Source organism: Podarcis liolepis, assembly GCF_965112155.1.
Source record: "Podarcis liolepis genome assembly, chromosome: 12".
Lineage (NCBI taxonomy): Eukaryota > Metazoa > Chordata > Lepidosauria > Squamata > Lacertidae > Podarcis > Podarcis liolepis.
The window spans coordinates 42,857,974-42,882,101 of NC_139563.1; the positions used below are offsets into that span (position 1 = coordinate 42,857,974).

The 24,128-nt window shown below is 45.7% G+C and overlaps 1 protein-coding gene across 6 annotated transcripts in view; it reads right to left on the bottom strand.

Annotated features, from left to right (window-relative positions):
• Positions 1-782: 782 nt before the first annotated feature.
• The window catches only part of LOC310689841 (eomesodermin-like), a 155,186-nt gene continuing 131,840 nt past the window's right edge, over positions 783-24,128 (bottom strand). For 3 of the 6 annotated variants that reach the window (XM_083468173.1, XM_083468171.1, XM_083468172.1), the window contains 5 exons: positions 4,588-4,742; positions 3,933-4,054; positions 3,493-3,651; positions 3,155-3,216; positions 783-2,561 (listed from right to left, as the gene is read on the bottom strand). In XM_083468173.1, coding sequence (XP_083324299.1) covers positions 1,826-2,561; positions 3,155-3,216; positions 3,493-3,651; positions 3,933-4,054; positions 4,588-4,738 — 1,230 coding nt within the window. In that variant the 5' untranslated portion in view covers positions 4,739-4,742 and the 3' untranslated portion in view covers positions 783-1,825. Of the gene's footprint in view, positions 2,562-3,154; positions 3,217-3,492; positions 3,652-3,932; positions 4,055-4,587; positions 4,743-6,113; positions 7,190-19,261; positions 19,350-22,538; positions 22,625-24,128 lie in introns of those variants that run through there. The other 3 variants (XM_083468174.1, XM_083468170.1, XM_083468169.1) reach the window with 3 other exon arrangements.

Below are 24,128 nucleotides of genomic sequence, written 5' to 3' on the forward strand. Positions count from 1 at the left end.
GGGAGCGCTCTCTGTATTTTCGGGGAAGGTGCAGAAGGCTTCTTGTCAACCGGCTCCCGGATGGCCAAAGCAAAAATACGCCTCGCTTCCCAGTTCATGGCGCGTCGACCTGGAGCGCAAGTTCAAGTAAAACATTCATAATGAATTTAAAGCACGCGAATAAAGAAAGGGCTCAGACGACAGAAGACAAAATGCCCACAGAGACGCGCTAGCCTGCATAGGACTAGATTGCTAATCTGACGCGCAACAGGAATTTTAGACCCTGTTCTTCCTTGCTCCCATCCCAGTCTAGAAGTCTTTCTTTTTGAGTGATGCTAGGGAGAGGCAACCAGCTTCGGCAAATATCCACCTGGCAGGACTGTGCAACAGACCCACCTGCACAATATCTGGGTAGGTAAAGTTGAAGCTTGCCAAACTCCCCAGCACTGGTGGCTGGAGCAGGAGAAAATGGGCAGCTCTTTCATCTTAGCCCTGCAGCTGTTAGGAAGAGGAGCTGGGTTCTTGGCTCCCCCGCCCCGCGCTGGCTTTGAAGGAGCCCCTTCCCCCTTATTGAAGGCCATCACTCATGTACCAAGCTACTGAAGATCTGGATTCCTGCATTTTGCTTTGGGTTCTCAGTGGACTAATTTCCCACTTTGGGATGGAGCACAGGAGGCCTTTTAAGTAGCTTTAGACTTCCACATTTTTACATTTAATTATTATTATTTTAAATTTGCTTCTAAGACGCTGCTGCAAACTTATTACTAACAAGGGATAGAGGGCACACCAACTCTCAATTCTCCTTTGCAGAATTCAGCACCTATCATTGCAACACATTTATTAAAAATCATTATATACAGACAAAAGTCTCAGCTTCACACACCCCGCCCCACCCCTGCAATAAAACTAATGCTTTGTTTTAAAGTCTTTTGCCACCTTGGCATTGTCTCATAATATTTATAGAATTGAGCAAGAGGAGTTACAACACTCAGTTCAGAACGGCTGAAAAATACATTCACCACCTACCAATAAATATATATTTTGATGTACTCTCAGCATCAGAATCCACTTTGAAGTTGTTTTAAATAAAGAACTCCCAACACGCACCGGCTTCAGACACTCAACTGCACTGCCATGACTAGAACTACACAGAATGTTTTGTCATAGTCCACAATATATCTAGACAACACAGAGCTGTACATTTAATACTGGGTTTTTGCTACCTTTGTAGGATTCCTTCACTGCCATAACTTTCTGCCAAGTCATTTAAAATCTCCCCAGAAAAAAAGCAAGGCTTAGTCATTGAGCCAAAAGTTTGGTTTTTGCATACATCATGAAGAAATATTCTATTGATAAAGCCTCCACTTTGAATATTTCCACTATTCAGCTACAACAATAGATCCAATAGGGTAGTAATTTGTTCAATAAGCACCTAACTCTTCCCTCAAACTGTTTGTTAGTGCACAGCACTTACGCACTGGCCAGATTGTACAACCTTTGCTTTATTACCCCCTCCTTTCCTGGCCCTTTCTGAAAGCCACACTTAAAATCAGAATGATGCTTAGAGATTCTCCCTCGCTGTCTCCTTAGCTGGGGGTGGGGAGCAGGAGAAGGTGGGGGGGGGGGTAAAGAGGCCAAGTCATTTTGGAGTGCTACCCAGTTTCTTCCCTTTTTTACCTGCAGAAGTCAGTCAAAAAGCTTTGGCACCTTCTATGGAATTGCACAAGAACATTTTTTCAAAAAGGTGGGAAGGTAAAGAGTTCCTTTGGCAACATTTGTGCAAAAGACCTCCGCAACACCACTGAAAGATTATAGCCAAGTCAAGTTCTAACACAGAGACTAGGGCTTAAGAACTGGTATAGAAAGCATAGTAGCCCATGCCTTTGGAAGTGTCTTTGCCATAGTCCTCAGCATTAATGTCCTCACACTTCATCGTCGGGGAGTTTTCATTGCTGGATGTGCTTGGGGAGAGTCGCCGCCTTTTGCAAGCGCCAGTGTAGACTCCAGAATCGTTTGAATCTAGAGATTTTATGGATGGCGGCGTCTCTATCCAGGACGACCCCATTTCTTCTTTCACTTTCTCCTTAGAAAGCAGGTCTTCGGAATAACCTGGGGGGCTTGTCCTGGAGGCCCAAGGTAAGCCAGCAGACATTTTCCTCTGGTAAGAGCCTCTGCTCCCCCATCCAGCCATGGAGGAGAACGTAGGGTCAGGGTAATAGCCCAAGGCATGGGATGTCTGCAGGGGGAGGGACTTGATCCCATAAGGAAGTAAGGTACTAGGAGAGTAGTCTGTTTCGTAAGAGTTCATGTCCAGTTTGTTGGCCCCAGACTGCTGGACTGGAGTGACAAACCATCTCTGCGGAGGATTGGCCACCTCTTCATTCTGCTGAGGTGAGAGGAGGCCGTTTGTCTGAGGCACAGTTCTTTCCCCGTTATAAAATCTAGTCGGTGGCAGGTTGTTGACAAATTGTTCCTGGAAGAAGGGTTGCACGCTGTACCGGGCTCCTGGGACAATCTGGTGGGATCTAGGAGAATCCGTGGGAGATGGAGTTAATCTGTCATTTTCTGAAGCTGTGTACATGCTACAAACACAAGAGAAAAACGCCTAAGATATTGTTCTTTACCATTTAGGGTGTTGGCATTAGCATGCAAGAAGGGATGGCTCAGCCCCAAGGAGATCATGCTGCTGGACTGGCCATTTATTATATAGTCAAGATTAAAGTCAACAAATATTAAAGTCCATTTTAATGTATACTTTCTGCAAATTCTCCCAGTTAAGTTCACTTTGAAATGCAATATAAAAAGTTTAGTTAAGTGAGGAACATTAAAAAAGCACAAATGAATATTTATTTATTTGCCGTGGTGTATGTGCAAATTTAGACCTTATTCCAGAATAAAATTTTGTGCTACATTTACTTTCTGCAAACCTAGTCAGCTGCCTCTGCTGCAATTTAGGTAAGTGAAGAGCTGAAATAGCTTGCAATCTAACATTCATTTTCACCTAGATGGGAGACTATTTTTGCTTAGAAGAAAGTTCCATCGCTCTCAAGTAAGACACTCTGAAGATTGTAGCTAGCTACCAATACAAAAGCTCTTAAATTAATATACTTTTAAAAATCTGCACTTTTATAGAATAGAATTATTTGTACCACATAGAGATGAGAATACTACTTACGAATCATAGTTGTCCCGAAAGCCTTTTGCAAAAGGATTATGGTCAATTTTAAGCTGTGTGATCTGAAAAGTAAAGACAAAATAGTGGTGTCTACTTAGATACCTCAAAATGAAATACCCACTGAAATGAACACAACTAAACTAGGTCAATTAATTTCAATGGGTTTACTTGGAGTAAAACTCAGTTGAATACCACCCCTTGCTTCCAGTTAACAAAAGTATTTAAAGCTCCATTTATCATTCTTTTTGTGTTCCTATTTTACCTCTTAATTTATGAAGGGTATCATAGCCCGCCCCAGATAAAAGCTATTTAGCATACCAAGCATATTTTATCCTTACATCAGTGTTCTGATATGCAGTCACAGCAATGAATTGCGTTTCAGGGAAGTTAAATGTCTGTGTCTTAGAGGAGTCATTCATGTCCTCAACACCATCTTCTGTCACTTCCACAATGTGGAGACGAGGCTGATATTTATGCAGAGATTGAAGTACTATCATCTGGAAAAGATGAACACTGAGTTAGTGCACAATACTTTTTAAAAAATCCACCTGACATAGGAAAGGATACTTTCAAATTTTGCAAGCCTTTAATACGGCACTAGTTCCCATGTCCACATGCCAATTTATAAATTTTAAAAAGGGACAAGATGTACTGTCGAGATGACTCCAGCAAATTCAGAATTTACTGGAGACCTGTTTCAAAAACCTACTGCATCTTCCTTCAGGTTCCAGGAACCACAGATCAACTAAGCAAACCAAATTTAAGTGTGTTGTTTTACCTGAGTATTATTATTATTGGCCCCTTTGTTATTAGTTAGTTTTAGTTTTCCAAAAGAGATCTCTTGTCGCATCCAGTGGGCTCCAGTGTTGGGAGATTCAGGATGAACATAAACCTTGTTACCTGTAAGATGGAAAGAGAGTCAGGGAAAGGTGCACTTCATCTCTCCTACGTGTACTTGTGTGAATTAGACATTTCCCCAAATCAGACATAACACCAAGATGAAATGCACTCTCTCTTGTGTGCCACGACAAAGGAAATACTTGCGCACAAGAATGCACATCTAATAGGGTGCTGGGTTGCAGCCATTGACTGTCAGTGGCAGAGAGCCTGCAGGGTCTGTAATAAAACCATGAGCATGAAAGGGGGAAAGAAGGAAAAATGCTGAGCCTCCCTTTAATTTCCTAGCAAGCTGGAGTAAAGGAGTCTTCCAAACCCCCTTTTTTAAAAAGCACAAAGTCGCTTTCGGGAGAGGATTCATCTGCTTTAGATTCAGAAGTCCCATTTCAAAAGGCTGTATGACAAGACAATTTCCTTGCCTTCCTTGTCTATAAAGAGCTTTGCATCTGGATTCTGGATGAAGCAATGAAGGCATGGAAGGAAGCTGAAGGCAAGAGGAAAAAGTCTCCTTGCCTGCCCGCTCCCCAGTCGCTTACCTTGCATGTTGTTATCGGCTTTGCCACACGTCACCCACTTTCCCCCTTGGAAGCGCCAGTGGTTGGGATCCGCCAAGATCACTTCCACGAAGACGTTGTAGTGGGCGGTGGGGTTGAGGCCGGTGATGTTGAAGCTCAGGAAGGGGAACATCCGCCTGGTATTGGAAAGAGAAAGGAAGGGGGGAAGGCGCGCATTTAGAAAAAGGGAATCGAGGCCGCCTGCATCCCTGAGCCAGGAGCCCCGCTGATGCTCTTTGGCAGCGCGCTCCGGCCTCGGCTAGCGCCTGGACCGAGAGCGGGAGGCAGATGGCGGCTCCCTTCGCGGGGTTTATATTTAGAGAGAGCCGCCACGAGAGGCTTTGGCTCCAAGTCTCGCTCTTCTGCGAACATCCAGAGCGACGGCCTCGGAAGGAGAGATCGGAGAGGGCAGCCTTTCAAATGCAGCACCTCGAAGAAAGAGGGACACCACCAATCCCACCCCAAATATACCATGATCCGAAGGCTGGAATAGTTTCAAACCCTCGCTTGCCCTAGGTTATAATTTATCTGTCACACGCACAGAATTCCCAGGACAGAAACTAATGGCACATTCTGTTTCCCACCCCGTCCCCAATTCTTTTTATCTCAATCAACAATTATGATGGAAGGACTGATAGTGCCGGTTTACGGAACCCAAGAAACCAAATATATTTAAATTGGGGGGTGGGAGATAGAAAGAAACCCTACAGGTATGTCTGTCCTACTTCGAATCAAGCACAAGGATGATTTCGGTGGGGAAGGTTTAGATCGACCAGTCGTTTGTTATAACTGCACTCCGGTACCCCCAATCCCGAAATTTGGTTGGCCTCGCTAGTGCCATAAATCCAGGTCGTTGCCTTCCTCCCCGAGTTTAACGTCCCGATCGTAAACTAACGAAAAAGAACCTTATTACGATCGGATTTTATTTCCAAGCGAAAGCAAGTCCGGTTTTCTGATGCTTAAAAACACCGGCAATACACATCTCGATTTAAGAAATTTCTTCTTTTAAAAAAATAAAATAGTTTTTTTTATTTCTTTTAAATCAAATTCCTGCCCCCCCCCCCATTAGCGTATACTTTTAAGTACATGAACTGGAAAAAAATGAGTTTCAGAGCGCAAACCTGCGCATGTTAGTTTCCTATTTAAGTCCCCCTGTGTCCAATGGCGATTACTCTCGGGTAAATGTGCACAGGGAAAACTTTGAGGCGGAGGAGAAAACAACTGTTGACAATCCGGGGAAACCTGGGACACACCTGATGACAGGCACGCAAATACAGAGAGCAAATGCAAACCAATTCCGCCCCGGATCCCGTAAAACTGAACCGAGTTTTCCCAGCTCTTTCTTAACTTGATGAGATCCCGCGCCGAAAGCTCTTCGAGCCGCTCTCCCAAATCGGTCCCCCCCAGACGGATTAACTCCGCGCCATTTCCTCGCAAATCCGATTTGCCCCAAGGTCCCGCAGTCCCCCCCCCCGATCCCCCAGGAAAGAGACAAGCAGCGGCGTTACCTGCCCTGCTTGGTGATGATCATCTCGGTCTGGTGCCGGTGGAACTTGAGCCAGAGCGGCCGGTTGCACAGGAAGACTTGGGCTCGGAGCGCGCCCGCCCCGCCGGGCATCGCCAGCGCGCCCAGCCCGCCGCACGAGCCCGCCGCCGCCGCCGGGTAGGGGCTGTAGAGGCTGCCCGGCGGCGCCCCCTGGCCGTACTGGTAGGCGCCGGCCGCCGCCGCGAAGGGCGTCCTGCCGGCCGCGCTGGGAAAGCCCCCCGGCGGAGACAGGACCGAGCCGTAGGGGTAGCGCGCGCCGCCCGACGCCGGGTACATGGAGCCCGGCTGCGCGCCGCCCGCCGCCCCGGCGTAAGGGAAGAGGGCGCACGGGCCGCCCAGCTCGCCGCCGCCGCCGCCCTGCGGGCCGGGCGACTGCAGGTAGTAGCGCTCGGGGCTCAGGCCGTCCAGAGTGTAGCGCGCCGGCGCCGGAGCCGGAGGCAGAGGCTCTTCCTCTGCCGGGCAAGGCGAGCCTTTGCGCCCGCCGTCGGCCCCCGAGGCCGCTTTGGCAGAAACCTGGCCGGCGGCGGCGGCGGCGAAGGGAGGCGTGTCGGCCGCCGCCTCGGCCTCGCCCAGCAGGCCGGCCGCCGGAGGCCCCGAGGCGCCGCCGAACTTCTTCGTGCCCTTGTCCAAGTCCAGGCGCGGCGGAGACCCCGAGCTGAGGTGGCGCGTCGAGCTGCCGCCGCCGCGGCCGCCCGCGCTCTCCAGCGGGTAGAAGGGGGCGCCGGGCAGGTTGGCCGGGCTGCCCAAGAGCTGCTCCCCCAGCTGCATCGCCTCAGATGAGCCGCCCCGCTCGCCCCCCGCCCTCAGAAGTCCCCTCAACTCCGAGAGCGCGGCTCTGCCGGGAGGCGCAAAACTAGGCGCTCACTTCGCCTCAGCCGGCGACACAACAGCGTCCTTGGTTCCCCTCAAAGGCACTGAACAAGGGCTTGGGCCGCCTTCTGTGGTAGCCTCATTTACAAAAAGAAGAAGCCGCCCCCACCCACCTGACCTTCCCGCCTTTAAATGCCACACAATTGACTGCGATTGACCAAGCCGGGGAGCGTTTTTATAGGCGCGCGCGCTCTCCTCTCCCGCAGCCGGGGAGGGGCTTGGAGGCGGCTCCATTCGCCGGCGAACCTCTCCTTCCCTCGCCCACCTATTGGCTGGTCTCGGTGACACTAATTTAATTAGACAGCTACTAATTGGAACAAGTCACCTGCGACTCTTAAGTGCTTTTTAAAATAATTTTTAAAAGATCTCACACACCAGCCCCCTCAATTCTTTACATGAAACTTTACACGGACTTTATGAGGCGGGGTGTGGGCAGAAGCTGCTGGGTATTTAGAGGAGTCCCTACTTGACATTGGCTAACAAAAAACACTACGATTAAAGCTTTCCTTAAAATGTAAAAGCGAGGCCTGGTTTTTTTGGCGACGTCCTTTGAAGGCCACAAGTCAACTTTCTGAGGGGAGGAGATGAAAAGGGAGCCGACGCCTCAGCGCTCAGCGGGGCCGTCTGCGTCCTAAGCGGCCATTTCCCTCGTCGACGAGGGGGGCCTCGCCTTCCCGGGCTGACCGGCCTCGGAAAGTTCCCTCAGCAGCAGCAGCAGCGACGAAAGGCTCCCCTCAGCCCTGTCAGCGCTGGAGGAGGGAAGAGGCGACGGGGCCCATTCCACACCTCCCCTCGAAAAGGCGATGGGCCCCATTAAGGCGTCTCGGGCCGGAGTCCGGCCTCTTCCCTTCTCCCCGCGCCGAAGCCGTCGCGCCCGCCCCCCTTCCCCGCTTTATACGCCGCGGCAGTTGCGTCGGGATGTGTTTGTGCAAGACCTGCCGAGCACTTCACACCTTCGCCGGGATTTCCTTTAAACCAGGCGGGGGAGGGAAAGGACGAGTCGCGCTCTCGCTTCAGAACACCCTCGCCTCCTTCTTCCCCCTCGCTTTGAAAGGGGGAGGGAGAGAGAGGAAGAAAGCGAAGCCCGGGAGGGGGGGGGAGAGAGGACAGGGGAAGGGGAAAGGGTTTGCCAAGGCAATTGGCTGCTGCTGAAAACAAACAAACAGACCTGGCTTCCCTCGTCGGAAGGAAGCAGAGCAATACACAGATATTCCACAGCAGCCCGACGACTCCTTTCTAGGCCCGAGCGAATCGGACGGCTAACCTAACTCGCTTCTTTCCCCGCGAAAGCGCTTTCCCTTAAGAAACTACGCCTAGAAGCGCAACGATGGAATCTGGGCTGAATCTGGATCGTCTGCTGCTTCGGTTTCGTTCAGGACAGCAAGCAAGAAGGGAGGCGAAAGGGTCCGTCCCATGAACAAGAAAAAAGCGAGGAAAGCTTTCCAGATTTCGCTGGAGATTCAGCTGAGCCTGATTAGTTTCAGAGCCCAAGCGGGGGAGAAGCAGGCTCAGGCGGGCAAGCGAGGCTCGCGCTTCTCTTGCGCAGTGCTCATCAACGAGGCTTGCGCAAGAGAAAGACCCGTGGAACCGGCTCCTGAGTTTCCGGGATCTTAGAGAGGACCCGAGATGGGGCGGTTTGGGGGAGATGCTCCCAGTGGTACACTGTCACCTAAAAAAGCAACACACAAAACAAACACCTCTCTTGCACAAAGGCATCTAGAGTGGCACAAACATTGCATTTGAGAAAGATGCGAAGGGACGGCGGCAGAGCAAGAGGTGGAGCTGCAGAGCTGGTCCGGCGGCCTATTCTTGAAACTGCTTCTAGCTGAGTCTCTTATTTCATTCCGTCGCGCAAAAGCTTGATATTTGCAAATGGAAACAGGGACAGGAACGAGGAGCTTCCAGTGCGGAGAGCAACAACAACAAAATCCCACTTCGAATTTGCAGTTTCTTTCTCTCTTCCCCAAGTCTTTCTTTCTTGCAAACCAGGGCATATTAGGCGTCCGGGTGTCAGCGCTTTGCGGATATTAGGCCGATGCAAGTTGTTATAAAATATTTCATTTGCATAGGAAGAGATTAAACCTGTTGGTCTGAAGATCTACCGATATTCGTATCAACAGGTTTAATTCCCTCGGTTTCTGACAGAAGGGAATAAACGTTTTATCTTAGTTCTTCCTTTTTTAAAAAATCAGTTTTCAAAGAGACTTCAAAAGCTACCCTTTGCTCATCTTCAAACGTGCTTACATTTCTTCAATGCCTGAAATTTTAACATCGCAACTGCTAAACCTTGAAAAAATACCTTAGCATTAATAAATAGTAAATAAAAGCAAAAGAAGTTCCTTCCCCGTTCCGTTTTATAAAATATTGATTACAGACGGATCCTAACCATGCTTAGATAGAAACGATTTCTACGGCTTGCCGTGGAATTTACTCTCAAGTAAGCCCTTGAAGTTAGTTCCTCCTTTCACTGCGAAAGCAGCTTATCTGGTCTGCTGAGAATTTGCCTCTTTTCCTTTAAGCCACAACATTTGGCTTGTAACACACGTTTGTTGGTTGTTCTTAAATATATGTGCACCGATTTCTTCGAAACAGAAGCAAAAGGAGTACATACTCTGTCCTTCCAACCAACAAATAGCAGGAGACAATGTTTTGGGTGGGGGCGATGAGCAAGAAACAGAAGTTTTGTCTTGCTGTTTACTCCGGCACTGACTTTAGTTGCCAAATCAGATACTTCTCCGACTGAAAGCGATGTCCTTTGGGACTATGTTGAAAAAAGCTCAAGATGAAGGCTGTAGTCTTAAACAGTCTCAACTGGGTGTTAAAGGGGGACTTACTTTGGAGTAAACATGTATAGGACTGGGCAGCACAGGAAATAATTTCAGACGATATCATTGGATTTATCGCTCCCCTTCTTCCCAGCTTGTAGCTACTACAAACGTACATACACTACTCTTGTTAAAATTTCCAGTTATTTGGATTTACATAGTTTAAAAAGTACACATTTAAATAAAAGGCAATGTTATTCTTTCTTTCTTTCTTTCTTTCTTTCTTTCTTTCTTTCTTTCTTTCTTTCTTTCTTTCTTTCTTTCTTTCTTTCCCCTAAATCCATAAACGTGCTCCTACAGTCTAGAGTCTTCACCCGGGATTTACAGCAAATTTGTTCAGAACTCAGAACTAACGGTCAGTGAAGCAATAATACATAGCTGTTAGAATGAGAAGGTCATTAGCGTCTCTTTGTAACCTACTCGCTTTTGCAGCCCGATCTATAGGAGTACCGCCCCATATATTCCAACAGAAGCTACTTTCAGCTACTGTATAGACACTTGAGGTTGCATTTAAAAGCTGCCTTTTCCGGCACACTCCGTTGCAAGGACACTCTGTTGCGTTGTGGGTTGAACTGCTGGGATGAAATTTCCTTAGACCCAGTCGCAGCTGAAGCGGCTCTAGTCATAAATTTATAACCAAAGTCACAAGGAGGGAACAGAATGGTTTGCTTACAATGCTCAGTCGATCAGCACCTTGGAGAGAGGCAAGAGCAAGCCAAGTCAGGAAGGACTCGGCGTTTCTGGTTTCTACGCTCACCTTTTAAACTTATTTCGTACCTCTTTTCGCTGTTTATGAAGCAGAGCGATTTGTCTAACTGCGTCATGTGTTCCTTTCCTTTCTGCTTGCATTTTGGTTAAACTCATCTTTCTTTGGCTAGCATCCTCCCCATGCTGGTTTGACAAAGGTGCAACGGGGTGTGTGTATTTAACCTGACATTCATTTGAACTAGAAAGAGCTCTCTGTAGTGCAACCTTGACGGCCAAGTTCCTCCACGGTTTTTGTTTTTTTTTTGTCATGAGGGCTAGGAAAATCCTAACCCATTTTATGGAATTTAAATCGGGACAGGGAGCTGTCTTACTCTTTTGTGGATGTTCTAAACTGACCCAGATTTAGGGTGTAATCCAGAACCACTATTAGCCACAGCGATCTGGCTGGAGGCAGTCTGCAGACTTTTGCAGATCCAGTCCTGTACACAATGGCTTTGCCTTTTTACTAAATTCTCACCGAATCCTGACTCATCAGATACCATACACTGGGTAAAGTCAACTCTAGTCCATGAAAGCTGATGCGGTAATTAATCTATTAGTCTTTAAACTGCCTCAATGACTCTCTCTCTCTCTGTGTATGTTATGTAGACCACCAAGCTGTTCTAGGAGGAAAACTAAGCAAGTAGTGTGAGGAATGCTACAAGATCAAATCTCGACAAACCACCACCGTAAACAAAAATAGTGAACTTCCAAAATCTACAGTAGAGCGACATATTAATTAGGCCAACCAAAATGACATTAAGCAGTGTGCAAGCTTTTGAGTTCTCCACAACTCTTCTTCAGGCCAGAGGGAAAGCAAAGCAAGGTGGGTGGGAAGAAGAGAAAAAATACATATATTGGCTGATGTTGAAGCCATGGAGTCTGCATCTGGTCACAGTCCACTTTCAAGATGAAGTGTCGTAGGCATGCCTAGTACATGAGGCTCAGCTAGGTGCTCTGCAGGTTTTGTTAGGATATTTCCGTTCCACCTTAAAGGGAGCAGGCTTTGTGAGTAACAGAGTCTGCGCATGTCCTAGTCACAGGATGTTTATGTTCTTGCTGAGATTCCTTTCGTTTTCTCAGTTGGCCGAAGATGCTGACACAGAACGGTCACGTTTTCTTTTGTTCTGTTAAACGCTAATAAAGTCTGAAAATTATGCTCTTCTGCGGTGCAAGCTTTTGGCTGTGTTTCTGCTGATAAACAGTGTACACCCAGCCCTGGAATGTGGCTAGGAATTTCCAGAGGCTTCGTGTCGCTAACTGCTGGATCTGCCTGTCTACGGGAGGCCGATGGATCGTTCAGAACTCCGGCTTGGGGGCTCATGATGGACACTATCTCCCTGGCAGTTTCCCAACAACAAGGTTATGGGCCCAGATTCACGGCACCTACAGGAGAGTAAAGCTGCAACAGACTGCGTTTGAGGTATGTTGTGGGGAAAGCGAAAGAAAGAAGGGACGCTTTTCTTTGATCTCCGGCGAGGCAGATTAATTGGCCTGGGAGCCGAGCCAGAAAGGCTTCATGATTAATGGGCTGCCGAGATAAGGAGTCTTTGAAGGCATAAGACTCACGGCTACTGCCAAAAGCTGGAATGGAGTATTTCCACGCTTTTGAAGCTTCAGAGGCCACTCAGTGCCCTAAGTTGGATGGGCAGAATTATGAAACTTGGGCAAAATGGTGTGAATCTTTGCTGCGTCAGTTTGGGGTGTGGCATGTTGTTTGTGAAGCCCCCCCAGTTCCTCTGACAGAGAAATGGAGATCAGCTGATTCGAGGGCGATTGACATAATAGTCCTATCCGTATCTCTTGAGGAAATTAAGACGCTGGCTGGCAACACCACTGCACGTGCAATGTGGTCTGCTTTAAAAAAAGCTCACAAAGCAAAAATCCCAGCCCAGAGTTTGACTGCATCGGAGGTCCTAGCTGTTTCCCAGAATGTGATTGAGTGCAGGGATGCTGAGGGCACCGGTTGCAAGCTGCAGGGGGAGCTGACCGTCACGTCATCCCAGGCAGCATTCCAGCCTCCAGGGGGAGCCAAGGAGTCGGCAGCTGAGAGCTCTGGTTCTCGTGAGAACCAAGGTCATCGCCTTTGCAGAGGCCGGAAAGGCAAAGGTAAACAGATGTCTACAGATGGCCAGGAGCAGAGGGAGGGTGAAGAGCCCGCGGCGCCAGGGAAAAACAAAGCGTTGTTTACTGGCACAGCTTCACCAAAGGCTAAAGGCACGTCTGCTGACCAGAAGCAGGGGGGCAAGCTGCAAAAGCCCACGCCAGTGGAAAGCAAGGTTTTGCTTGCTGGCACAGCTTCACCAAAGGCTAAAGGCACGTCTGCTGGCCAGGAGCAGCAGGGGGGCAAGCTGCAAAAGCCCACACCAGTGCAAAACAAGGGTTTGCTTGCTGTAAAGACTGCTCCAACAGCCAAAGGCGACTTTGTTGTGGATTCAGGCTGCACGCGCCACATCTCCAAGGACAGGCATCTCTTTATCTCCTTCAAGCCACAGGAAGGTGAGATCCACCTGGCTGATGGAAGGACGTTGCAAATTGCTGGAGTAGGGACTGTGAAACTTGCAAGTTTGCACACAACCATCAGCGGTGTACTATATGTTCCAGGCGCTGCAAGCAACTTGTTGAGCGTCCCACAGCTTACTGGGCGTGGTTTTCAGATTTCCTTCAAGAGGAGCGTCTGTGTCATCAGTAAAGGCAAAGAGGACTATTTGCATGCAAAGTTTATGGATGGTTTGTTCCATATAACTTATGATGACACTGTTGTTGTATCTAATGCTGATTCTTGTTGTGTTGCACAAACTAACAAAGTTCTTCATGCAGGTTGCATTCACGATGCGCATCGCCGGTTTGGTCACCTCTCTTGGAAGGCACTGGCCAAGATGCCAGAGGTGGTTGAAGGTTTGAACATCAAATCCTGTAAATTTCACATGAAATGTGTATCTTGTGCAGAGAACAAGGTGAAGGTTGCTCCAAAAGGCAAGGAGTCTAGCAGGCAGGCTTCCAAACCCTACCAGCTAGTGCATGCGGACCTGGTTGGGCCACTTGCGCCCTCTTTAGGTGGAGCAAGGTACTTCATGATTCTGATTGATTCCTTTTCCAGGTACATTCATGTGTATTTGCTCGAACAGAAATCGCAAGCGTTTCCGAAGTTTAGGGAATTCTGTGCTTGGTTGGAAAATGTGCACGGTAAACGTATTTCTTGTTTGTTTACTGATCGGGGCGGGGAGTTTACTTCTCAGCAGTTTGAAGCTTTCCTGACTGAGAAGGGAATCCAGCATGACATGTCAACGCCCAGATCGCCATGGATGAATGGGCTTGCGGAGAGAGCAAATCAAACATTGCTGCAAGGAATCAAAACCTTGTTGCATGATGCCAATCTCCCTGATAAGTTTTGGGGGGAAGCTTTGGGGAATCTGGTTTACAGTTATAATCGCAGATTGTCATCACCCATAGGTTGTACCCCCTATGAGAAGATGTTTGGCAAGAAACCCAACACCAAACACATGAGAATTTTTGGTTCGGACATGTGGGTACGCACACAACAAACCAACAAGCTTGGGAAGCGTGGGGCACATGGTTTGTTCATGGGGTACGAAAAAGGTGCATACAGGGTATGGATGACTGACTCTAAGTCCATAAAGTTCACAAGGAGTGTTGAGTACAATCCTAAGTGGGGGGAAAATGTGGGAATTTTCCAGTGTTACCCAGAAGAGGATGAAGGTGATGTCAAGAAAGCAGCTAAAGATGAGAAAGCTGCTGCTGATGAGGATGAGGATGAGGATGATGAGGATGAGGATGATGATGATCAGAGTTCGGATTCCAGTTCAGTGGGCGGCGCTGCTGCTGATGTCAGTGAGAGTGATGACACAGCAGACTACCAGAGCGCAAAGGCCTCAGTCAGACCATCTGATGCGTCTGACAATGAACTGGAAGAACCACTGTTCACCATTGGTCACTTTTCTCCTAAGAAAGAGGAGATGAGTCCAGAAGACTTGCGTCTAGTACGCAGATCTGAAAGGGCGACCAAAGGCAGACCTCCAAAGAGGTATGCTGATGAGTTTGCTAAGACAGCAACTGCTGTTATTAGTAGCTCAGAGAAGGTATGGGAGCCTTCAAGCTTCAAAGAGGTTCAGGAGTTGACCTCTAAAGATGCTGAGCCTTGGCTTAATGCCATGAAGGCTGAAGTTGATTCCTTGAACAGGAACCAAACTTGGGAATTGGTACCGGTAGTCCCAGGAATGAGACTGGTTGGCAGCAAATGGGTCTTCAAGGCCAAGACAGACCAGAATGGCAAGGTAGTCAGACACAAAGCCAGATTGGTTGCCAGAGGTTTTTCACAGGTACCAGGACAGGATTACCACGAGACCTACTCCCCCACAGTCAAATATGAGAGCATTCGGCTGATGCTCAAGGTCGCTGCGGAGGAGAAACTGCATGTTTCCCACCACGACATTAATACAGCTTTTTTGTATGGGATTTTGAATGAACAGCTGTTCATGCTTCCACCTGATGGGATGGAGATACAGAAGGGTATGGTCTGTAAACTGCGGAAATCCTTATATGGTCTCAAGCAGAGTGCCAGGTGTTGGAACACAAAACTCACTGAGACATTGCTTTCTCTAGGTTTTCACCAGGGCAAAGCTGATCCATGTGTGTTTGTCAAGGAGGAGGGGCAAAACAAACTGTATTGTTTATGTTTTGTTGATGATCTTCTGATGTTTTGGAAGAATCAGGCTTTTTACCAAAGCACCCTAGCTCAACTGAAGGAGCACTTTGACATGAAGGATCTTGGTGAGGTATCCAACTATCTTTCTCTGCAGGTGGAGAGAGACCAAGCAGGTAATTTTCTGGTACACCAAACACAGAAAATTGCTGATGTGTTAACCAGGTTGAATTTGGTTGATGCAAACCCAGCAGACACACCGATGGTGACAGGTTACCAGGTAGACAGTACTGCTGAAGCGTTTTCTGACACAACGCTATACAGATGCATTCTAGGCAAGCTGAATTTCATTGCCAGATGTTCAAGACCTGACATTGCTGTAAGCTGTAATCTGCTTAGCAGACATGCCAACAATCCTACGGTTCAGGATTGGAAAGCTCTGAAGCGCATAGCCCGCTATTTGAAAGGGACTATGCACTACAGGCTGAGGTTCACCAGTCAGAAGACTGGAGGTCTTGAAATCTTTGCTGATGCAAGTTTTGGAAGTGACACCACGGATGGTACAAGCACTTCTGGTGTGTGCTACATGTACAACCACTGCCTGTTTGACTGGTTGTGCAAGAAGCAAACAACAGTGAGCCTAAGTTCCTGTGAAGCAGAACTCAATGCTCTGTCATTTTCACTCATGGATTGTGAATGGTTGATGCAACTGTTTAAGGACATCAGGGTGTCTGTGAAATGTCCTATACAAGTGTATCAAGACAATAGATCGTGTTTGGCTTTGCTGAACTCCGAGAGTTGCAAGCAGAGAACCAAGTACTTGCAGATTAAGCTACATCGTGCAAGAGAGTGTATTCAGAAAGGACTGATTCAGGTGTCCTACATGGCAGGAAATGAAATTCCTGCTGATCTGTTGTCTAAGGTTGTTAACAAAGAACAACTTAAGGTTTATGTACAAAGGTTGCAATTGGGTGAACCACAGGTACAACAGGTTACACGGAAAGGGGGAGGATGTTAGGATATTTCCGTTCCACCTTAAAGGGAGCAGGCTTTGTGAGTAACAGAGTCTGCGCATGTCCTAGTCACAGGATGTTTATGTTCTTGCTGAGATTCCTTTCGTTTTCTCAGTTGGCCGAAGATGCTGACACAGAACGGTCACGTTTTCTTTTGTTCTGTTAAACGCTAATAAAGTCTGAAAATTATGCTCTTCTGCGGTGCAAGCTTTTGGCTGTGTTTCTGCTGATAAACAGTGTACACCCAGCCCTGGAATGTGGCTAGGAATTTCCAGAGGCTTCGTGTCGCTAACTGCTGGATCTGCCTGTCTACGGGAGGCCGATGGATCGTTCAGAACTCCGGCTTGGGGGCTCATGATGGACACTATCTCCCTGGCAGTTTCCCAACAGGTTTCAGGTTGCACCTAAGGGTGTTGGAGAGAAGGAACATGCCATGGCTGACCTGTCCCATCTTTGGGAATATAATCTGAAATCATGTATCTGCTGGGAAGCCTTAATTGCTATTTCAAACGCAGTAACTTGTGCAGACCACATTTAACACAGTTCAGGTTTCCATAATAATGCTGCCATCATGCCCTGCCTGTAAACTGTCAAAAGCAGTGGTTCCCAACTGGTGGTCCATGGATACCAGGAAGTCTGCATAACCCAACCAGGGGTCTGGGGCATCATTCACATAACAAAAACTACCATAGTACCACAAAAAGTAGGGGGTCCATGGCTTGGCTTTTGAAAGACAGGAGGTCCGCAGTACTAATTGAGAACCATTGGTCTAAAGCATCTGCCTACCTAGTGTTAGGAAAATGGATTCTTATTATGTGCCATATAGTACTAAAGTCTGAGACACAGCAGTAAAGGTGATGGCAGCTACAAGCATTCCACATCACCCAATGCCACAGTTCATTTTAGTTAAACCTGAGTACAGTGGTACCTCTGGTTACGAACTTAATTCGTACCTCCGGTTACAAACTTAATTCATTCCAGAGGTCCGTTCTTAAGCTGAAACCGTTCTTAACATGAGGCGTGCTTTTGCTATTGGTGCCTCCCACTGCCGCTACACGACATCTGCTCACATCGCGGGGCAAAGTTCGCAACTGGGAGCATCTACTTCCGGGTTAGCGGAGCTTGTAACCCGAAGCATTTGCAAGAAGGATGGTACATAACATGAGGTTTCACTGTATTACTAAGTTCAGAAGCCATTCTTTTCTTCCTTCTTCTCCTAACAAAAAGTTCTTAGCAAACAAATTCAAAAAGTGAAATATTTTCCCAGACTCATCTCCACCCACCTGTTGAGTTTCTGCCTGGGACACAGCTGTTAATGTCATGTCAGGACCCCTGGATGGTGACTCTTATGTTCATTCCTTCTTTAGGAATATTTTTTCAAGAGGCTCAGAGTGCAAAGCACATTCTAATGGGACACACTCAAGGCTCTGAACAGGTCAATTAACTAATCCACACTTCCTAATTTTAAACATAATGTTTACTTGGAAGCAAGTCTGAAGCCTAATAGGGCTTACACTGAAGTAATGTGCTCAGGATTGCAGATCTTAATGGCACCCAAGACACCAGCTCTCTTTCAGTGATTTGTTGTTGTTTTGTTCTGTTTTTTGAAATCATTTTTATTTGATTTTACAAGTGTAGCATTATTAGAATACTAACTATATATCTGTATATAGAGATTTCTCTGAATCTCCAAACTTCCCCCCCTCCCCTCCATGGGTCCTATTGTTGACATTTTCAACTGCATATTATTTCATAATCTATATTTTATATCTCTCCATATTGTCCATAATATTTGTTACATTACAAGTGTTATTAGAATCCTGATAATGTTTTCAACTGCTTATAGTGGTCTCCTAAATAAATTATAGTTTTTTCTCATTCTTTCTTGAAGTTTCTGTCTTCTTGATTCCTGAGCCTTCCGGTCAGTTTTGCCTTTTTGGCATAGTCTATCAGCTTGGTTTGCCATGCCTCTCTGGTAGGGACTTTGTCTTCTTTCCATCCCTGGGCTAGTAACATCCGTACGGCTATTGTCGCATACATAAAAAGTATTTTCTGCTTTTTGGGATGTTGGTACCTACAGTTCCTAATAAAAAAGCTTCTGGTTGTTTTTGGTTTTTTTTACAAAAGTTATTTTGAACATTTCCCCCCCAATTCATTATATATCATTTCCCAGAATGCTTTTATTAGCTTACACAACTATCACATATGGTAAAGGGTACCTTCTTCTGCTTTACATTTCCAGCAGGTATTTGTACTTGTCTTATACAGTTTTGCTAACTTAAGGTAAAGGAACCTCTGCCCGTTAGGTCCAGTCGCAAACGACTCTGAGGTTGCGGCGCTCATCTCGCTTTACTGGACGAGGGAGCCGGCGTACAGCTTCCAGGTCATGTGGCCAGCATGACTAAGCTGCTTCTAGCGAACCAGAGCAGCACACAGAAACGCCGTTTACCTTCCTGCGAGAGTGGTACAGTACTTATTTATCTACTTGCACCGGAGTGCTTTCAAACTGCTAAGTTGGCAATAGCAGGGACTGAGCAACGGGAGCTCACCCCATCGTAGGGATTTGAACTGCCAACCTTCTGATCGGCAAGCCCTAGGCTCTGTGGTTTAGACCACAGTGCCACCCGCATCCCTTCCACCAGTGCATCATTTTCATCTGATTTTCTTTCAGTGTACAACACCAGTAATTTATAGTTTTGATGAAATGTAAAGAATAGGAAAAGAAGAAGCAGTAAATAAAACCACTTTGTAAAATTTCAACAGGACTCTTTTGGGGGAATACCCTCCTTTCTCATATATGTATTTTCTCAAGCACTGAGGACTTGAAGGAGAAGCTTGGAGGGGGGTATTTGAAGGTGTGCTCCCACCCCATCAGCGAACGGGTGGCAGGACTGCACCTTTCTCAAGATCTGCAAACCCTATCTTTCGAACCTCTATGGAGGTTTGAAGGAGAAGCGTGGAGAGGACTGTTTAAAGGCCTGATCCCACTTACCCATCGGCTACAGGGGCAGATGGGCACTCGCTGCCAACCCCAGTATCAAACCCCATGGAGGTTTGAAAGTTCCATGGCTCGCTTTGAAGTCCCTACAGTCACAGCATCATAAGAAGGCATAGCTGACATCACTAGGACATCAGGTGATCAACAGGTGGGCAGCCACAAGCAACTGTTACCTTTGGCCTGCCCAGCTTGGGGGAAATAAAGATCTGGCTGTCCTGCCAGAAAAGATTCCACACCACTTTTGTAAGAGATAGTGAAGTTGAGTTTGGAGCAAGCTGTAATGACGGGGGTGGCGGCGGCGAGGTCTAATGGGGGTCAGGCTGGGTTGGTGGAGCAATGCAAACAAGGGTGGCAGCCCCTAGAAATCCATATTTTTTTCAATTTCTTCCATCATAGTAAACTCATTTCTTGTTTCATAAAACATCTGTGGTCTCAGTTTATTCTAAATACTCTCATGATTAGAAATTTGATAATCACACCACCTAAGGAAGTTTTCAGAGAAACTCCAGGAAAATTTTGGAGGCTATTTGAGAATGGCCAGCTTGGCAAATAAGTAATTTCTTATCTGGTGGTGGCAAGTACCTCAAATAGGGAAAATGAGGGCACAAGAGATGGGTATACTCTTGTACGCACAACAAGAGATGTTGTGGCCAAGTTGCTCTTCCCCAGATACCCAGGGGCCCAGGCTGGAATGTGACTGTTACAGAGCTACATGACAATTCTACAATATCTGCAATTCTGCACCAACAAGGAAGAAATATTAATTCAGTTGTTCTTTAATTACAAGGAAAAGAATACATGGCAGCCACTAATAGCTTGATTATATTATTAATTATCACATAGTTCTGTCTCAAATGATGTGTCTTAAAGCAAAACTCTTTAAGAAGTTGAAAATTAAATGACCCTGATCCTGTAAAATATTTGATTAACACTCTTCATTTTATGCATTATGAATCATTGCACTGAAGCAAAAGGCAATTTAAAATGGACATATGCTTTTGCAGGATTGGTTCCATAGGGTTTAAAACGTCAACTAGGATGAAATACCGTATATTTCAAAGTTGCAATTGTCAATTAAATCTGTTTCGGATTTAAAATCAGAGACAATGACCCTATTCCCCATATATACAGTAATTCTCCTCTAAATCTGGTTAGTTTTATTGTTTTTCTCTTTAATTTTTATTAAATATTTACCTTCTCTATCTGTTTACATCACATATTTTAGAGCTATATGTTTTGATTTAGCTGTACTATTTTGTACAGTCTTCTAGAAATATTTACATTTTGTAAACTTCTGAACTGACTTTTCCCTAACTTTCTTTTTTCTTTTCTCCTCCTGTGATGAGGCTGCATTTTAATGTTTCAATGTTTTAATGTTGTATTTTAATCTTGTTTTTAAGTTGTATTCATTCAACTTGTTTTTATCATTGCTTGTTAGCCCCCCGAGCCCGGCCTTGGCTGGGGAGGGTGGGGTATAAATAAATTTTTTTATTATTAACTAGACATGACAAAAGAAACTATAAATATAAGCACCATTAAGTAAGAAAATGTAATGGGTATTAGCCATGCTAAAATAACAGCTAACCTTTTTCCTAGTGTGGCAACTCCTCCGCACCCCTGGAGGGTTCCTAGATTTTTAAATAGCTGAACAACAGACAGGTGAAATTAGACAGGTAAAATAACCCCCTCCTGCATGCGCGCGCGCACACACACACACACACACACACACACAGAGAGAGAGAGAGAGAGAGAGATATGCAATGCAGCTTGCAAAGTCACAGAAGTCCACAAAAGTTCTCTCCTTCTCACACATAAATACAAACGATTAACATAGCTACTCCTTTGCACCATGGAAGGTACCAGATTTCACTATACAAAGTAGACATTTTTCATCTATATACCTGCCAATTAAGAACTGCGCTTCATGTGGCTGATAAAGCGGTTGACTCTAGTTCATGAAAACTTATGCCACAATAACTGCGTTAGTCCCTAACAGTGCTTTGTTGCTGTTTTTGCTTCAATAGACCAACAGAAAGGCCTGCACCCTGCCTTGCTGGCCCTTTCCCGTCTGGCCTGGGAGAGTCGAGTGCTGACTGACTCCAGCTACAAAAGCTGAGGCTGTTGAACAGATTCTTAGGCTGGAGTATTGTTTACTGGGGTGGGGTTGAGAGAGCTGTTGCTGTTATTATATTATTGTTGTATCTTTAGTTTTAGATCTTATGATTTATGTGGAAATTGTTTCTATTAGATTGTGTACTTTTTGATGTGTTTTATTTATCATGACTTCTGTTATGTTGTTTGTAATTATGTAAACCTTGTCATGTTGTAAGCCGCTTTGAGCATAGTTTCAACTATGGAAAGGCGGCATACAAATAAAATGATGATGATGATGATGAGGGAGATGCTTCCAGTCCAAGAATAGGTACCTGTGACCTTCCAAGTATTGTTAGGCTGCAGCCCCCATTATTCCCTGACCGCTGGCCATGTTGACTGGGGCTGATGGGAGTTGTGGTCCAGCAGTTTCTGAACAGCCACAGATTACCCCCTCCTGCTACAGTCCTTGACTGAAATGCACCTAGCACTTCCGATAAAGAATGAACATAGTGATGTTATTCCCTGCATAGTATTTTCACTCCAGCAATAGCTATTATATTCCGGGGGGGGGGTCCACTTTTACTTAGCAACAAATGCTATTTCCAGTTGATGAATATTCAGGAATTTGCAACAACAGTGATCTAGCCGAAGACAAAGGAAAACCATCAAGACCAGTATGATACACTACCTGGAACAACTAGCCTGCTGAAGTCATCTGGACTTGTTTGGACTCATCCAATCCCTTGTCCTACAACCGCTGCAGGCAAAAATGTACCTTTGTTGCTCATTTATGACACTTTGTATAATCAGGTTGATAAAAGGTTATTTCTCTCATTATCTAGGTAGGGAAGTGGGAGTAGGGGAATCTGCCATTGCACAGGCAGTGAAATGGCATGACCTTCATTTTCCCACGAGGAGGTTTTTACATGCACAACCATGTTCATCCTTTAGACACCTAGTTATCAAGTGCGAATTTTGGCACTGTCCTGATCTTATGACCACATGACAGAGAGATCCACATATACACCATTTTTAGAAATTTCATTTTTAACCAAGGTTTGTGTTTGACTAGTGCTGGTGGTCATTTCCCCCCTCTATCTCATTGGGCTGCGATTCTCCTTCGTTACACTCTCTTCATTCAATATCTCCAATGTTTCCTGAATTGGATCCATTTTACCTTGTATTTTTAGATCTCTGCACACTTGGAATCCTCCTCCTTTAGCTTCTCTTCTTCTCTCTTTATTGTCATTCTTGCATCGCTAGTCCTTCTTGTGTCTTAACTCTCAAGTTTTGTGTGTGTCTGTCATCTCTCTGTTCTGGAACTCACTGCTTCTTGAATTTCACACCTCTCCTTCCTTCCTTCCTTCCTTCCTTCCTTCCTTCCTTCCTAGTGTTGAAGCAGCATCAGAAAACCAGATACTTTAACCTCAGATCACTCCCTCTTGGCCTTCATTTTTATCCCTTTTGTTTCTTTTGAAATTGTCAAAGGAACTCTGGAAGTCTTTTTTATACCAAGTCTGATCAATGGTTCTTCTAGCTCAATAGTGTTTGCATTGATTAGTTCTCTAGGTGTTTGTCCTAGCTCTGGAAAATAGGAGACCTTCTGCAGGCAAAGCAGATGGCCTTCCCCTGAACAAACTGGGCAAGATTTGTATGTGTGTACATCTCAACTCATGTGCCATGAAAAGATCACCACATGGGGATGGGAAACCCACAATCTATTTGTCCAGTCTGTTCCTGAGACAACAAATTCAAAGTAGAGCAGAAATACTGGTTTCTCATCATGTTCAAAGTTCTTCCCATACATGGGTGAAGTCCTTTTTACAACTACAGTCGTACCTCCATTTTCGAACAGCTTAGTTCTTGAACATTTTGCTCATGAAGGCCGCAAACCTGGAAGTGACTGTTCTGGTTTGCGAACTATTTTTGGAAGCCGAACGTCCAACGGGGCTTCCGATTGGCTGCAGGAGCTTCCTGCAGCCAATCAGAAGCCACACTTTGGTTTTCGAATGTTTTGGAAATCAGATGGACTTCTGGATTGGATTCTGTTCATCTTCCAAGGTACAACTGCACTCTGTATTATTATCATTCCCATTTTATGGATGGGTAATTGAACAAGAGTGAATTGCCCGCTCCCAGACATAAAAATTGAATTAAGACCTTCTTGGGTTATAGCCTGGCTTCTTAAGCAACTAAACTATATCACATTTTTGTTCACTTTGGCAGCTTTGAAGTCAGACTTGAACTGGTAGGTAGCAGAAAACACACACCATCTCCTTTGTTTGAAAGGAAATTCTATAGCAGGCTAGAATGGTTAAACTTTGAAGTTAGTTGTTTCATGTTGCCATATTAGTGTTCTGTGGAGAGTCAATTCATTTGTTAATTGGAGTAATCTGCAGCCATTTAGAGGCTACAACTGTTCATGCACATTTCAGAAACTCTAACAGTTTGAAGGAACAGAACAAATGACCTGGCTGAGACAAAGTTCCCCTTCCCAATCAGAATTAACATTTTCAGACTTTGCAAATTGAGGAAGCTGTACTAGTTAAATTCAAATTCTTTATAAATTGGTTCACTTTAAGGCAATGCCAATCTTTTGTGGTTGCTAATATTTTAGCCTAAGGGCAGGTAACTATAATTCAGTCAAATTTTATCTAAGCATCTATAATCTGCTTTTCAACACAAAGGAAAGAACAATATTTAATCTCAAAAAAAATCAAATGATACAAGACATTTATAGAGTCTAGGCATACAATAAATTCAATGC